At 41.7% G+C, this 17,770-nt stretch overlaps 1 protein-coding gene across 1 annotated transcript in view; it reads left to right on the top strand.

Moving 5' to 3' along the window:
• nxn (nucleoredoxin) overlaps positions 1-17,770 on the top strand; it is a 48,783-nt gene continuing 31,013 nt past the window's right edge. The window contains exon 1 of the mRNA XM_061682638.1: positions 1-529. Within this exon, the coding sequence (XP_061538622.1) occupies positions 221-529 (309 nt within the window). The 5' untranslated portion in view covers positions 1-220. The remainder of the gene's footprint in view (positions 530-17,770) is intronic.

Here is a 17,770-nt window from a genome sequence, read left to right on the forward strand (position 1 = left end):
TCTCGATCGGCCGCACACGAGTACTAGCGAGGACGCATTTAAGTGCGGCACATTCCTGTGCACGGTGCCCGCGGACGAGGACTCTCAGGTGGGGGAGACACACCGCGACGCCTCGCTCGCAGGGGGCCCGCAGGAGCTCACCCCAAAAACAAAACTCGAATCAGAAGGCAGGGGGAATTGTCGGCGACCTGTCCGCGGTTTCGGGGCCTCGGGAGAGGAGATGTCGGAGCTTCTGCTGAGCGTGCTCGGGGAGCGGCTCGTCAACCGCGAGAAAGCCGAGGTGGACGTGCAGGCGCTGGGCGAGCGGGTGTCGCTGCTCGGCCTGTTCTTCGGCTGCGGCGTGAACGCGCCGTGCCGGCAGTTCAACGGCAGCCTGTGCGACTTCTACGGTCGCTTCAAAAAGACTTCGGAGCACCGAGACCAGCTGGAGGTGGTGTTCGTCTCCTCGGACCAGGAGCAGAAGCAATGGCAGGACTTTCTGCAGGAGATGCCCTGGCCCGCCTTGCCCTTCAAAGACAGACACAAAAAGGTACAAAGTGGACGATTTATGTGCATTTTTTCTTTCTCCAGCTCATCTAATACAAAATTGGTAAAAGCCAACTTATAAAATTCAATCCGAAACACTCGAGAGCTTTGATTTCTTTTTCTTTCTTTTAAAGTTAACATTTTTTTAATGCATTCAACTAATATGACTAATAATCCGTCATGATTGACAACACATTGAATAATTCTGATGTCTTCACATGTCTACAATGCTTTGTTGGTTGACGTACCAAATTCATATATATCCTGTAAAACGCCTTAAGACAAAAGATTATTTTAAACAAAATATTTTGCGCATTTACATTTTTTATTAAGTTATTACTTGTAATTTTTGTCATGTATAATAGGGTAATATTTATTGTTTAGTTACTTTCAGAATTGTCAACAAGAGTATTTCTTTGATTTACATATTGTATCAATTTTTTTAATAATATAATTGTAACAATGGTTACTTCCATGTTCACTGAGTAGAAAACGCCATACAACACCATGCTCCTTTGATTATTATTTAAAAAAAACTACATGTGTAAATACCACACTAAACTCCAGTAGCACCAACAAAGAAACTAAAAGGAGGCCATCCTCATGCTCAAAAGCATTGAGGCGGCAGGCCCATACAAAAACGCTACTGTTTACCTTGTAGCAATTTCTAATTGAAATTAAAAATAAATAAAAAAATCAGTAAATGATGTACTTTATTCTGTGTATCAAATGAATAGGCTACTTCAAGTTGTCCTTTCTCATATGTCGGGTGTAAGTGTTACTGGTAGGAAGTGTGTATGTGTGTATTATGAGCTGGTCTTATATATATCCCACATCAGAGGTGTGACACTGGAAAGCTGTTAAGTCATTGTTGTGTTGTTGTTTGGCTTGGAAGCAGCAGCACCTTCACCACCATTGTGCCGGCTTGTTGTTGAATTTGTGGCAAATATCTTGGTTATCGACAGAGGAGCCATTGTGGAAGGATGTTGTCAGTTTCCTGATGGGCTCGAGCAATGTCTGCTTTATACACAGGCCTGCATTTCTCGTTATTGTTTTTTTAACTTCCCTTTTATTGTATTCAAATGTGGCACTCGGCATGCGATGCATCAATTTCCATCCCCTCATGAGCACCCATTATGCACAACAAAATGTTGAATGTGTTTTATTGTAATGCTATGCACTGCGATTTTGCTTCGTGTGTGTGTGCTCTCGTCAGCATTCTCAGTGAATATTTTACTATGTATTATTATATAGCAAATCAAATTCCTCCCTGAGGGTTGTATCAAGATTAACTATTTTTTAAAATATTTTTTAAAATCCCTTACTTGACTGCTGTATGGAGATTCTTTTTAGATTTGTGAAAACCTGGGTTTATATAAAAATTTAGACGTAATCTTTTTACACATTGTTTGTATTAAAAATTACGTGTTTTTTTTAAACCACTTTCTAAATAAAATGTTATTTTCCTTAAACTTCCATCAGGATTGTATATTTTTTGCTTTTTATAACATTTTATTTTTAATAGAAAAAGAAAGTGTAATAAGTAGATTTTAAAAAAATAATGTTTTGTTAAATTTGATTTTTAATAAAAATAATACAAATCATTAAAAATGCATTTTGTTTATTATTTATGTTGTATAGTACACTCTTAAACCTACAACTTTTTAAAAAAATTTTTTGTTAGTGTAAAAAAATAGTTCATGTAAATTGTGTTACTTTTTTTGTTATTTAATTAAATTGTATTTACAATTTAAATGTGTATATTTTGCAGGAATTGCATTTTATATTTTTATGTAAAATTAGATTTTTAATAAAAAATAATACAAATTAAAAACTACATTATTTGTTTATTATATGGTATATTTTTTTTAATTAAACCTACAGCATTTTTTTGATATCGCAATAAAATAATTATGTAAATTGTGTTAGAAATTGTTTTGGATTTACAGTCACGGTCGGAATATTTATTCAGGCGGCCCTCTCGTTCAAGTTAGCGTAATAAATAAGTGTGTGCTGTTAACCGACCCAGTTGGTGGTTGCTGTTGTTGACCCAGTGGTCATGTGACTACCTCAGGCCTACTGCCAGACTCTTTCTGTTTTCTTCAGCTCAGCTCTAGCGCAGCAATTTATCTTCTATTGTGTACACCACCGCCCAGCACCCCCCTTTTAGAATCTCACACTGTACCTCCTCTTCCTGCTGTGGGCCCTGTCCTCACTATCTCCCCCCTGGAAGGTTATCTGGGGTTATCCATCCGGGTCTTCCATCTACGGGAAACATTAGTCATTCCGTATGTTTACATGCAATAAAGAAAAACTACAGGATGAAATCAATTGGAAACCAGATTTTAAAATGCATGAACAGTAAACTGGCACTTAGCAACATGAAATTTGGTAGGTATGTGTATCATGAGTAGAGACACAAAAAGGTCTCAAGAAACCATGCCTGAAAACACACAGGAAGTCAGCCGTTTTGATTTTTAACTTGTTCTAGAAAGAAAGTGGCGGCACGGTGCCCGACTGGCTAGAGCGTCAGCCTAACAGTTCTGAGGACCCGGGTTCAATCCCCGGCCCCGCCTATGTGGAGTTTGCATGTTCTCCCCGTGCCTGCGTGGGTTTTCTCCGGGCACTCCGGTTTCCTCCCACATCCCAAAAACATGCATTAATTGGAGACTCTCAATTACCCGTAGGTGTGGATGTGAGTGCGACTGGTTGTTTGTTTGTGCCCTACGATTGGCTGGCAACCAGTTCAGGGTGTACCCCGCCTCCTGCCCGATGATAGCTGGGATAGGCTCCAGCACGCCCGCGACCCTCGTGAGGTGAAGCGGCTCAGAAAATGGATGGATGAATGGATAGAAAGAAAGTTGAGTAGAGATTTTGTATAATTGCTACCAAATTTTAACCACATATAACAGAGGTTTGATGCAAATTCGGGAGGATTGTGAGTTTTTGTGGTTTTTATTTGTGTGTGGGTGTGCATGGCAACGAAATTTGACGACTCGCTATAAAAGACGAAACAGGCTCAAGAATGTTTTTAATATTCAGCCCTCAAAGTTAGTTTGACTTGCCAACATAAACTTTGGTGGACATTTCTATCATTTGTAGAACCACAAAAAAAGTCCCAAGAAGCTATTGTCGAAAATGCACAGGGAAAACTGCCATTTTGGTTTTTAAGTGGCCATTTTGAGGGCCCTTTAAAAGTCATACTTGTCCTGCAAATTCTAACCACATTTGCTAGACAACCCAAACGTATTGTGAGGGTCTTCTATCTTCCTAAAGGATGTTATGGGGCTGTCCTGGTTGACACGCCTCTGCAACATTGCGTGGACATCGGGGATAGTGCCTCTGGATTGGCAAACTGGGGTGGTGGTCCCTCTTTTTAAGAGAGGGGGACCAGAGGGTGTGTTCCAACTACAGGGGGATCACACTCCTCAGCCTCCCTGGTAAGGTCTATTCAGGGGTGCTGGAGAGGAGGGTCCAGTCTGCAAGTCGAATCTCAGATTGAGGAGGAGCAGTGTGGTTTTCGTCCTGGACTGTGGAACAGTGGACCAGCTCTACACCCTCAGTCAGGGTCCTCGAGGGTGCCTGTGAGTTCGCCCAAACCAGTGTGTTTTATGGACTTGGAGAAGGCGTTCGACCGTGTCCCTCGGGGAGTCCTGTGGGGGGGTGCTTCGGGAGTATGGGGTACAGAACCCCCTGATATGGGCTTTTCGGTCCCTGTACGACCGGTGTCAGAGTTTGGTCCGCAATGCCGGCAGTAAGTCGGACTCGTTTCCGGTGAGGGTTGGACTCCACCAACGCTGGTGGAGTCCAGAATTTCAAGACTCAGCCGAGGCGTAGAGGGGGTCCGGTTTGGTGGCCTCAGTATTGCATCTCTGCTTTTTGCAGATGATGTCACGGGTTCACGTGGCTTCATCAACCCGTGATCTCCAACTCTCACTGGAGCGGTTCGCAGCTGAGTGTGAAGTGGCTGGGATGAGAATCAGCACCTATAAATCTGAGACCATGGTCCTCAGTCGGAAAAGAGTGGCGTGCCCTCTCCGGGTCAGGGAATGAGATCCTGCCCCAAGTGGAGGAGTTCAAGTATCTTGGGGTCTTGTTCACGAGTGAGGGAAGAATGGAACGAGGGATCGATAGGCGGATCGGTGCAGTGTCTGCAGTGACCGTACGCCTCGGGATTCCCCCGGAAGAGCTGGATGAAGTGGCTGGGGAGAGGGAAGTCTGGGCATCCCTCCTAAAGCTACTGCCCATGCAACTCGATCTCTGGTAAAGAAAATGGATTGATGGATATGCTAGACAGATGGATGACATGAAATTGCAAGGATTTGGAGTTATTGTCATTGAGCATGGCGGCAAAGTTTGGCGAAACCCGAAACTAACTAGCGTGTTAGATGACGTCAGTGATGCCCAGCTGTCTGCTTGCTGGCACTGTCTTGACTTGATGGATTCATTCCGCTGGAGTGTCACGTGTGACTCAATTGAAAGCCACGGCCAACGGAGCGACTGCTGCAGTTGGCACTTTCGTCCGGGCATCGCACCAAGAGAAAGCAGCTCTTGTTCAAGTCCATTGGGGGACATAATCAAAGGCCCGCATGGTGCCATCATGGCGCTGCCATGGGGGCTCAAGGAGGGCGACGTGCAGTACAGCATGGCCACTATGCATCAGCAGAAGCGAATGTACTTTATTTTTATGTTATCATAATCCAGCAAAAGCAAATCTCATCATGGCCTTTAGTTCACTCATTTATATTTTTTAATAACCACATCCACCCCCACGCAAACTCTGGGTAGACTGCATTCACATTTGAATGCGCATCGTCGAATGGGTTTCTATTATTAGGCGTATTTGTCAAAATACCGCAGCATCTGCACCCATGTTCCGAGAGATTAACTGACACCTTTGCAGTGACAAAATGGATCCATGCAAATTTCCCCAGTGAGCATTTTTCGTGTGTGTGTGTGTGTGTGTGTGTGTGTGCCCGCGTGTGCCATCAAGATCATACCATACGCTGTGTTGGTTGTGTGCGAGCAACTGCAGTACACAAATGTAGATAAGCTAACAAGAAGTTCAGTTTATTTTTCAGATGGCTGGCTAATGTGATTGCTCCTCTCATCAGTTTCCCGTGAAAACCGCTGCCATGCACAATAGGAATCAACAGAATGACACAAAATAATCCACTGAGTTAAAAAAAAAAGTCCATGCCACACAAGAGTCCAATGTACGATACATATAATCAATGTGATCGATTTTATTATGAATGCAATACACCCCTCGCCAGTTATTCATTATAATCGCGACTGTGCACAATAGAAATAAAAAGAATGACTGGAACTATTCCACAGAGTAAATAAATCATCCTAGTCACGCGTGGGCACGTGGTTGAGTGCAACGTACACGTCATATAATTGATGTAATAGCTTTTCTCGCCTGTTATTCATAACCGTTACTATGCAAAAAAGAAATCAACACAGCGACAAGAAGTACGCCACAGAGTAAAAAAAAAAAAAAAATTCAGTTCACCCGCAGCGCATGTGTATTCCAAATTGTGTTGAAATTAAACATTTAAAGTGGGGTAAATGGCTGGCAAATCCCAGGAGCGGAACCCCTGCTGAGGCTACTCCGCCGCCTCGTCAGGGGGCTAATCGCCGGTTCGATTGGTCTTTTCTCGCTCAGTCAATTCACACGACGTGGCGATGTGGCGGCCATGTTGCATGAAAGGCTTTCATCAGCTTAAGCCTGTTGTAAGGAGCAGCAGAGGTCCCATCCTCATCCTCTAAGGACTGAGAGTTACACACAAATACGCATATGTACACAAGCATCCAGCCAATTAGAGATTGAGGCTCCAACGAAGAGAAATTACTGGCACACGCGCGCGCACACACAGTTTATTAATCTCGCATGATGCAGTATTCAGTATGATCAATGGATGAATGAATTTTTGACCATTGCAGTTATTCATTATAACCACCACCATGCACAATAGAATTAGACAACTAGAAATAATCCATAGAGAAAACTACATCATTAAAAATTCCACTGCACACGCGATCTCGCACGGGTATAATGTAATTCGATGTCTCTGGCAAGGGATTCATGATAACTGCCACCTTGCTGAATAGAAATAAATACAACAACTAGAAATAATCAAAAGATAACTCCGTGGCATGCTTTTGCAGCTTAGTAGTGCACCTCGATGCCACTCACCAACTGCACGCTGAAAGCATAGTTGTGTTGGTAGCAGCAGGTGTGCTCTTCTGCTCTGATGATGATGATGATAACTTGTGTGGTGACATCATTCAGCGTGCTTGATGTATTTAATCACAGCCAAATGCTATCATGCACATGACCTCCTGCAGGAATAAAGAGGATTAACAGGGAAAAAGCATGGAAATGTTTCATTTGAGGAATGTTGGCCTTCTTCCCAATTCCGTCTGTTATCTGAAGTCAGGCAAATGCTGGCTTTTGCAGGCAGTAGCCCCTTATACACTGGCCGTGAAAGCCACCTTTTTTCTTCCTATCTTGGTGTCGTGTATGTAAGCAGAGACTGAAATCGCATAATGAAAAGTAAAAAAAAAAGGTCATTGCAGAATATATTAAATCGCTGTATCTATAGCTTGCCACAACGAAAAAACAAAACATCTGACCACAACATAGTTCCCAACTTTTAATTGCATGCATAGTGCTAATACCCATCCATCCATCCATCCATTGACCGTACCGCTTTATCCTCACAAGGGTCGCGGGCGTGCTGGACCCTATCCCAGCCAACTTCGGGTGAGAGGCAGGGTACACCCTGAACCGGTCGCCAGCCAATCGCAGGGCACATATAAACAAACAATAATTCGCGCACACATTCACACTTTAGGGCAATTTAGAGTCTTCAATTAACCTCAGCATGCATGTTTCTGGGATGTGGGAGGAAACCGGAGTGCCCGGAGAAAACCCACGCAGGCACGGGGAGAACATGCAAACTCCACACAGACGGGGCCGGGATTTGAACCCCGGTCCTCATAACTGTGAGGCAGATGTGCTAACCAGTCGGTCACCGTGCCTTGAAGTGCTAATACCCAGAAGGAAAAAATATAACAACAACTGACAAATGCACCTTACCTACTGTACTTGTGCTTTTTTTTCTGATTAGATGGAGAGTTTTAAAATGCCAAAAGCTTGTGGTGTTTAGGCTGGCACAAGACCTAAGCACATTCGCCACAAATCATTTTTAAGAAGTGTAACGGAAGCCCCTTACACACTGGCCATCTAAGATGTCTTTTGTCCTGACTTCTACTGGCACACTATTCTGTGTGTAAGGTACTGATGCAGAATATGGGGTAGTTGTTCCACTCGTCATTCAACTAGTGTGCAGTAATGTCATACAGTACAATAGTGAAAGGAATTAGTGGAAAAAAACTTGACTAGTAAGACATAGTCATTCTACTAGTGTGCTAAATTGTCGCACTATTGAGGCCAAAGAGTGTACTAGTACAACCCCAATTCCAATGAAGTTGGGATGTTGTGTTTAAGATAAATACATTTCTAAGTTAATGATTATTTGCTAAAAACAATAAAGTTGATCAGTTTGAACATTAAATATCTTGTCTTTGTAGCGTATTCAATTAAATATAGGTTGAACATGATTTGCAAATCATTGTATTCCGTTTTTGTTTAACACAACGTCCCAACTTCATTGGAATTGGGGTTGTAAATATAGGTCGAACAGGATTTGCAAATCATTGTATTCTGTTTTTATTTTTATAGCTTGAACGGCTTTCCATATGCCACATCTGGCAACAAAAACATTAGAACACTGCAATGTCCCGCTTCGGTGAGTCATGTCTTAAAGACACAGTCACAGTCACATGTAGTGCAGCTCTTGCGTTGCATCAATTTGGCGGACAAGCCGGTGCAAAGGGGGTTTCAGTTGTAGCTGGATTTCCTGCATGTGGGATCCTTTGCATCAAAGGCATTTTCATCACTTCCCTTGGTGCTCCAGGCTTGCAGTAGAGGCAAGACCTCATCATCATAAAAAAGTTCTCACGGGTTCTTTCTGTGGTGCGAAGAGTTGCCCGATGCTTATAAAGTCATACTATCATTTCCCCTAGCTAAGAGATTGGACGACATAGTGCAATTTATGATTTTTAATAAAAGTGCTACACGTTAGCCATCCTTTTCGAGCGAAACTAAACACGATCGCTTGGCGGGGGCCTCAAAGCTCAGGATGAATTTCCAGCAAAAAAAGGAGTTTGTGTTCACTTAATGCGTGTGTGGAGATCATGCGCTTTCGTCGAATATTAGCTCACGCTAACTCTCTGGCTTGAAAACAAGTCTGCGGAACACATTTGGTCAGTTGATCTTCAGGGTCTGCCGTTTCATTTGTTTTTCTCCATTCTTGGACTCTTGAGTCGCTTTTGACCTTGAAAGCCAAGCATCATATTTTTAATCAGGTTGAACAGTGGCATGGTTTAATCATTTACTTTTTGTAGTTCTCTGGAGTCAAAGATGAAAAAGATGGAGCGTCTTTTATCGTTGGAATTGCAGCTTTGATGTTTGAGCGCCACAGTTTCATATATATTTCTCTGTTTGTTTGGGACCAGCATCAGTCAAAAAGTGAACCGATCCGGGTGGCATTTGGTCCGAATAACGTACAAATTGATTAACTTTTGATTTGTGAAAATAATGAACGGATTAAGATTAACTTTCAATAATTAATGTGTATCCTGAATATGGGTAATTTTAAACTTTTTGGACATAACTCAAGGTCACAGAAGGAATGAGGACAAATGAAAAACTTTCTGGATCACAAAAAAACAAAAATCATTTTTATAATATGACCATACCTCAATGTTACATTCACACAATTTTAAATATATTATCTGCGTCCACATTTTTTTCCTTTTTTTTCGTAACCATACTCCTAAAATGTAGAGAAATTTAAAGAAGGATTTGGATGACATTTAATCTGGAGTAGTGACAGATTCAGTATTATTAAAGGACAAATTGATTCATTCTTAATCACATTTTTAGACAAAAGTCATAAAGTTGAGGACAGATTTGGATGATTTGGTTTGTAGTTGGGATTAGACTAAAGGACAAATTGACTTCATAATCTGGAACGATATCCTTTTTTTAAAAACGACCATATTCAGAGTTAATTTTACAGATTTGAATGACATTGGGTTTGCAAATTGAGTCGCTTTTAAAATGGATGCAGATCCTTATATAAAAGACATTTTTAGACAGAAAATTGCAGACAAATTTGTATAAGATTTGGTCTGTAGTTTCAGTATAATTAAAGGATGCATTATCTTTTTATTCTAATCTGGATTGACATCTGTCATTTTCGCAACACAACTGTCACTCAAAAGTTAAAATCCTACAGATCTGGATGGTATTTGGCTTGTAGCTTCAGTATGAACAAAACAAAAATGTCTTTTTCATCTGACCTTTACCTCAGAAGTGTATCGCCAGATTTGAATGAAATTTGTCCTGTAGCTATGATGACGAATTTATTATCTGGATCAAAATCATTTTTGTAACGCAAAGTTCTATTCATACAGATTTGACGTAAATTTGGTGTGGGCACAGATCGATTCACTTTTGGGGTTGTATCCTTTTATAAATTAAAAACAAAAAAACATTTATTTTTTTTTAGACATAACTCAGAACCTTCTCTACAGATTTGGATGAAATTTGATTCATAGGATTCCAAATATGGAGCTATGTCTGTTTTCTAGCATGAACATGAAGTTTAATCAAATTTCTTGTTTTGTAGATTCTGTATGACTGAGGTTTTCCTTAACACTTCTCCAATCATTACCCGCAAGGGAATTTGATGGAATACTTAAACCCTCAGAGATCTTTCATACCACTTTCATGCATCCTTTCGGCATTTATAAACACAAAGAACAGGAAACAATGAGCAATTGATATCTAAGATGATATCGTTATACATCCTGGAGTGAAACACACACTGGTGTTTATTGTCACTGGAGTGTTACCGATGATAGCTAGCGAAGTTTAACGCTGTTGGCACACGGTCGAGCCGACGACTGAGAGGCAACATCCTTGCCTTTTGTGCGCAGCGAGCAGCTGTAAGCAGACGCCAGATATAATTGCTGCCGCATGCCCGTTCAATTGACGGAATTGGTCTGCAGCTGTCTCTTTTGTCTGTGCAAAGAATTTCAAAGCGTCGAATTTGGAAATGTATATTTTGCAAAGTCAAAGCGACTAGTCAGGGTTTCCCTTGAATGTTAAAACATTTACAGTTTCCGAGTCATATGAGACAGGAACAGACCATAATTTTTGTCAACCCTCCCACAGTTTTAGTGGCACAAAAGAGGACATGGCATGCAAAGTGGGTCAAGTTTCCATCTAATTTTATGCCATTTTCACGTCTCTTTTCTGTGTGATTGGCAGAGGTGGCCAACGAGCAGAGAGCAACTATGAAGCCCTCAATCACATGTTTAAGACGAGCTGTAAATGAAGTATTAATAGTCACATTGGTGAGCCTTTGCCATAAGGAGAATTAGGGCGTTTAACTCTAAATTTGATTGTATTTTCGGTCAAGGGGTGGGAGCAAGAAAGTCAATACAAGAAGTAGGTCCTGAGTTCACTACTCGTGTGGATTTCTTGAAATCTCATTTTTTTTTTATTGTGTAACCAAATTACAGTGGGACACAAAAAACAAAAGAGCATAAATTTATGAATGTGACTTTGTGTGTGTGTGTGTGTGTGTGTGTGTCGGTGAGTGTATGTGAAGTACATCAACAGATGATGGGGCGGAGGGAGATAATGATGCAAATTGTAATTAGAGTGGGAGTAATAATAATAATAGTTATGCTATCGGTAATATAAAAACACTTAAAACACTGAATACAATTAATGCATATTTGAGCAACTAAGAATTATAGTGTGCTAACTCTATTTTTGTCAGTCGTGATTTTATGTTTTAGGGCTGCTAAAATGGCAATTATTACTTCTTCTGTATATTTTACAGAATTATTTTTTCTCAGATTGTAGTTAGTTCCAAACATCCATCAAATCTATCAATATTTCATGTTATTTATTTCTTATTTTTTATTTATTTCAATAAATGACATTGACTTGTACTAACATGCAGGCACGCTGGCATCCAGACTAAAGCACTACTTTCTGGGTCTTGTATCAATCTCTGAACCTTACTTCCACCTATTTTTGTAGGTGGTGAAGCCTGGTTTCATCTTTGAAATGGGAGTTGGCTTGGCCCAGTTGTTGTGTTGACGAACCAGGAAATGTGCTGAGTGCAATAATGGAAATGCCCCCTTTATGTCAAATTTTAAACTTAGCCCTGATTTAGACCAATATTCATCTTAAAGATATGCCTTTTCACTATTCATTTCTGCACTTCAAAATAACAGAAATGGAGTTCGCCCTCCCTGGTTCTCAGTGGCTCAATAAGTCTTTGGTTCACCAAAGGACTACAACATATATGCAGTCGCCTTCCATGCAAACTTGTTGCAGCGACACTATCGCCAATGTTAGCGTTGATTATTCTAGTATGAACAAATTTAGCTTTTGTCTCAGTAACTGGCTGAAACTGGAGAGGAATTGTACTCAAAGAGAAGTACATTGCTTCATTGTTAACATTGTTTTTAGCATTTCTAGTCCACAGACGGTGGGTGGAAATGCCTTCTTAATTTGTTTTGACAGTCAGCAACAGTTTGAAAGTGTGCTACCGACACCTAGAGATTTTACAAGCCTGTTACCTTTCTTTACATGTTGGTTATTGTGCATGTTTCTTTCTATCTGCAGTGAGTAGCACTCTTGCACTCTTTCTCAGGGTCCGACAAAAGCCCCCCCTCAATGTTGGACCCTCATAATCCTCTTTCCTCCCCTCTCTTACTTCCAGCTCTTTACACCCGTTGCTCCACCGTGTTGTCATCATTGACCCATGAGAGGCGAAGCAAATTCATTCACGGGCCTCAACACTCGGTCAAGCTCTGACCTTGTCGAGCTGACTTGTGTGTTTTATGGAGAGTCATCAAACTTCACCGGCAGGCTGTACCCACTCGCAATGACCAAAACTCAAATTCCTCAAAACTGAGCTGCGTCCATCTGTCGACTCTAGCATACTAAGTTTGAATTGTGTAGCAATCAGACAAAATCTTTAGGGTGACAGGGCCACTTCAAACAAGGTATACTTCCCTTTAAGCTTCTCTGTTGCCGAATGCACGAGTGTAGTCAATCATATGAATGGGGTGATCATTGCCAAGAGCCTTTCAAATATCCACCCTATCTCCTTTATTTTCCCATTTCTTCTCTTTGCATTATTGTACTCTAATATAGTTACATTTGACAGGACAATCCTCTTCTTCCTTGACCGTCACATCATGTTTGTGGTTCAATAAATTTAAAAAAAACACAGTGCAGTAGGCCTATAGGTAGCCCCTCAAAACATTTTCCTCATAAGAACACAGAGGTTGCAGTTTTTCCGTTGCAGTAAATTGGTATGTGTGTCTGGGTCAATTGGCAGGTGTGTGGGTTAGAGTCCCCGACAGTAATTTGTCCGCAATTACCTAGTTCTGTCACATTCACGTCATTTGGTGTGCTGTGGGCCTAAGTGAAATTGGCTTTGGGGCCTGGATTTGAGCAAAATTCATTCATCAAAGCTTGTCGCCATGCTGCGCCCACACGCAATGGTAAAAAAAAAAAAAATCTCAATTCATTGTCCCCCATCTGTCTAGTATACATGTTTCAAATTTGGTAGAAAGTGGACAAAATCTCTCAGTCAGGGTCAGCTTTAATAAATGCCTGGATTGGCCAAAATGAGCCTATTATTGCCACTTACTGTAGAAAGAAAATGGCTGAATTACTGTCTTTACCAGCATGCCTTCTTGAGACTTTTTGTATGTCTTTGTGTGATAGATATGGCTACCAAGTTTCATGTAGCTAATTTTCCAAAAATTCCAGGATGCACTACAGAGAGTCGTTGCCCTACTCCGCCCACATGCAATCACCAAAAGTGAAGCTGCCTTGAGGGGCTGAATGGTAATTTTAGTTCAAGTGAGGAGGGGGCTCTCAACAAGTAAGTGAAAAGTGAAAATGGTTGACGGTGGCGACCTTCCTTCTTGCATACATGTCTGCCCTGCTTCATTTTGAGCAGAACATGGTGTAGAGATCCAGTTGTAACAAGCCATTAGTACTTAGGAGGTGTTTAATGATTAGCCAAGGGGAGGAAGTACAGTGGCAGAAAGAGTGTGGGTGTGCGTGTGTGCGTGCGTGTGTGTGTGAGAGGCAGTGAGCGCATTGTTGCGGAATGCTGCTCTCCCGGAGCGCCTGAGCAAGATCCCACCATACTGAAAGAAAGACCCCCAGGGGAGAGGGGGTGGGGGGGGGGATTTTTATTGAGCATCGATGCAGAGGTTGACTTCAGTGTGGAAATTTACCGGAGCAGGGTGCTACATGGGATTGTATCATTATGTCTGGGTAAAGAAGCACGAGGATCATTACCCCAGGTTATTTCTGTAGGCCCAGTTCCATGTTAATTAATCAATTGTATGTTTGTGTGATCGAGGTGGCTCAATGTTTAGTAGAAGTGTAAATGTGAATGAAAAATGTGAATGCAGCTGCCGTGGGCGGCTGCGGCTCAGTTGGTAGAGCGGGTAGTCCAGTGACCGAAGGGTCACCGGTTCGAATCCTGGCTGCGACTGTATGTCGACGTGTCCTTGGGCAAGACACTGAAATCTAAGTTGCCCCCAGAGGGCCTGGCAGCACCTTGCATGGCAAAGGCCACTCATTGGTGTGTGTGTGATGTGTGTGAATGGGTGAATGTGTGGGTTTGTAAAGCACTTCGGACACTGCGATGATGTAGATAAAGCGCTTTATAAGTGCAGTCCATTTACCAGTCCGTGTAAACAATTGTATGTTTGTGATTGTAAGGCGGTTTCATGTTTTGTTTGTCTGTGACAGAAGCGGCCATGGTAGTCAGAAGACCTTGCGTTCTACATTCAGTATGTGCTCTGGTGCTGTTCAAGTTCTCCTCTTTCTTGTGTTAGATGTATAAAAAGAATAAAGAAAAGTAGCAACCCGGGTTTAGACTGCCGCGACTACGTGTAATGCAACTACATGTTTATAAGGAGATCTGGGTGTGTATCTGTAATGGGATGTGTCAAACAAATAGTATATGCAGTGTTGTTTAAGCGTGCAGCCAGTAATTTCTATCACTTGAATAAACTAGAATAACAACGCTGTTTCCAAGTAAGCAATTGTATATTTGTGATCACAGGCACTTCGATGATTGTTCTAAGCGGGACAATAGCTGCCGTGTTGGCTGAAAGACCTTGTATTCTGCATTCCATACATTTGCTCTGTCCAAGTTATTTTTCTTTGAAGGAATAAAGTAGAAATAAAATCTTGATGCAGTGCAGTGGAAAAGCCCAGAGGAACGTTGCGCAAATTAGTGACTTTAACGTTCATGAAACTTACTAGCGTAACGTTAGCCCTGCAAAGGGCTAAGGTTTCTATTAACTACCGTCGAATTTGTGTCCAGTTTACTATGCTGGTGATAAGTAGACTGTATACGACTATAACGTGACTTCATTCAGGGTCCTTGCTTGTTAAGGACCAGTTTTGCTCAGTGATTTAAGCACTGTGAGACACATGGCCAGTGTACGAGCATTGTATCTGCAAGTGGCTATATTTTGGGAAGTGCGGAGTTAGGCAGCCATAGTGTCAATCTTGGTCAATCTTTTTCTGACAGAATAGATAAGGAAACAATCTTGTCTTTGTATTTTGTGTATTACTAGGAAAAAAGAGAGGAAAAGGTACAAGTTGTCACCCCTTACTGAAGAAGAAGCAAAAAATCCCCATCGTTATGCAGAAATGAGAGAGACAGAAAAGAAGGAAATACACCCCTCTCCCATCCACAACATTCTCGTACAAACAGCTCCGCATCTGCACTCAAACTTATTATGGGAATGGGTGCATGCAGAGGAACAAGAGGAGTCCAACTCATCCTGAGCACATTTGCAAGGACACACTGTGGTGTCTGAGTTATGGAACAATAAAACATGCAAAGGTTATCTAAAACTAATATTTGATATGCATTCTATATGAATTTTCCAAATCAGTAGCTCTCCAATACAGCCTACACATGCAGTGAAGACTCTCCATAACTTCCGCTAACAACACTGGCTAAACATGGCTCTTCTCCGAGATAAAAAGATCTTAGAATAGTCAATGTATCCGTTGGTCATACTTCCCTGACACCAAATATAATTTTCCTGTTAACCAGCGTTTTAGTGGCATTTTCAAGTGTTATTGATAGAGCACAAAAAAACCTTGAATAGGTAAATTGGTGAATAGCAAATAGGCAGGGGTCACTTTATATACCTTTTGTGGTATTTTTGTTTGGTGGTGTGCCGGGAGATTTGCCTATTGTAAAAACATGTGCCTTTTAGCTCGGTTGGGAAACACTGCTGGAGTATGTGTGAACATTGCTTAAGTAAAGCACTGAAACCACTGGGCCAGCACATGCAAAACAGCGCTACAGTGTGTTTGACACTCCACAGCTTCCTGCTTGCTCTTTGGCGTCTTGTGGAGGAAAACACCTCGAGCTGTAATGAGCCCAGAAGACTTGTGAAATGCCAAAGTGCAGGGGTCTCCAAACTACGGCCCGTAGACAGTCTGTTTTTTTAGCGGCCCGCTTCACATTCTAAAAATAGCAATTGACATGGCCTGTGTTGTTTGCTTGCATTGTTTTACTTTCTACACTGGGTGGCAAGAGAGGAGAAGAGCAAGAGATTTGTGTCGAGGTCAGCTTTGTCCAAACTGTTCTTGTTTTGGTTCTGAATTTGGAGATGGGGTTCTGCTACTGCTCAGTACAGGGGCGGATCTATTGATACAGGGCCGCTGGCCACCCAAGAATCCTTAAAATCCTTGACTTTTGTAAAATAAATATATATAACATAATATAAAAACAGGCGGCACGGTGACTAACTGGTTCGCACATCTCCCTCCCAGTTCTGAGGACCCGGGTTCAAATCCGGCCTCGCCTGTGTGGAGTTTGCATGTTCTCCCCGTGCCTGCGTGGGTTTTCTCCGGGTACTCCGGTTTCTTCCCACATCCCCAAAACATGCACACCCGCGACCCGAGTGAGGATAAGTGGTACGGAAGATGAATGAATGAATAATCTAAAAACAATATTTCTTTGCATATCTTCCACTGGATTAGGTTAAGAATGTTAAATAGATTAAAGGTGAAGAATGTTAAAATGGCCCTTGCATTCTTCCAATTTTCTGTATGCAGCCCCTGCAAGAAAAGGTCTGAAAACCCCTGGATTACGTGGTAAAGCTAAACATGCAATTATTAACCTGATGGTCCCCCCTGATGGCCTTTATGTCCGACCATCCCTAATGCACGGTTGTCTTGTTTGGCTCAGTTCTGCCTGGCGGAACACGTGTAATCAGGAAAAAAAAATCCTTGTTCCTGCTTGTACGCATTACACCGAGTGCCACTCAGCAGCCTGCCTACAGCGCTCAATCCTGTTAGCGTGGAACAGTGACCAATTAGATCCCCTCTACATCCGGCTGCTACGTCTGTGTAACGTCACTGGAACAACATGACTGTGAGGGGGCTACAGCAGGATCACAATGGCGCCCCAGAGTTACAAAGAACAACTTTGTTTACAGCGTCATGTCGCCAGGGCAACAAAATGTGTCACTGGAGAAGTCGTAGGCTATAAATCGGTTCAAGTCTGTCACACACCTATATTTAATAGGCTTTAAACAATCAGGATTTTTAGGGCCGATCACCAATCAGTGAGTTTAAAAAAACGATTACCGAACCGATCACAAGATGGAGCAATGTGTCTATTTAAATTACTTGTTGATTTACTGTATAAACTTGTGTACGTAATTGCTCCAAAAATTATATTCACAATAAATAATGTATCGTTGTTCATCTATTTATGCCATTGAGGCATAGTGACAGACAGAACAAATGAATGGTCTTCTATTAGATGGCAGGAAGGACATACAGTAATTAATGTATCCACTTTTTGTGACATTTTTGTTTGTTGGTGTGCCGTGAGATTTTTCAATTTGTAAAATACGTGCCTTGGCTCCATAAAGGTTGAAAATCACTGCTCTAGTCAGATCATGTACTGTAATCCGTCAGGTCAAGCCAACATTACAACATGACAGAAATAATGGGTGCTAACCTACTGTAATTAAATTACTTCACACACACCAAAACTTTAGAGTATGATTCGAC

The sequence above is a fragment of the Phycodurus eques genome, chromosome 7, assembly GCF_024500275.1.
Source record: "Phycodurus eques isolate BA_2022a chromosome 7, UOR_Pequ_1.1, whole genome shotgun sequence".
NCBI classification, from domain to species: domain Eukaryota; kingdom Metazoa; phylum Chordata; class Actinopteri; order Syngnathiformes; family Syngnathidae; genus Phycodurus; species Phycodurus eques.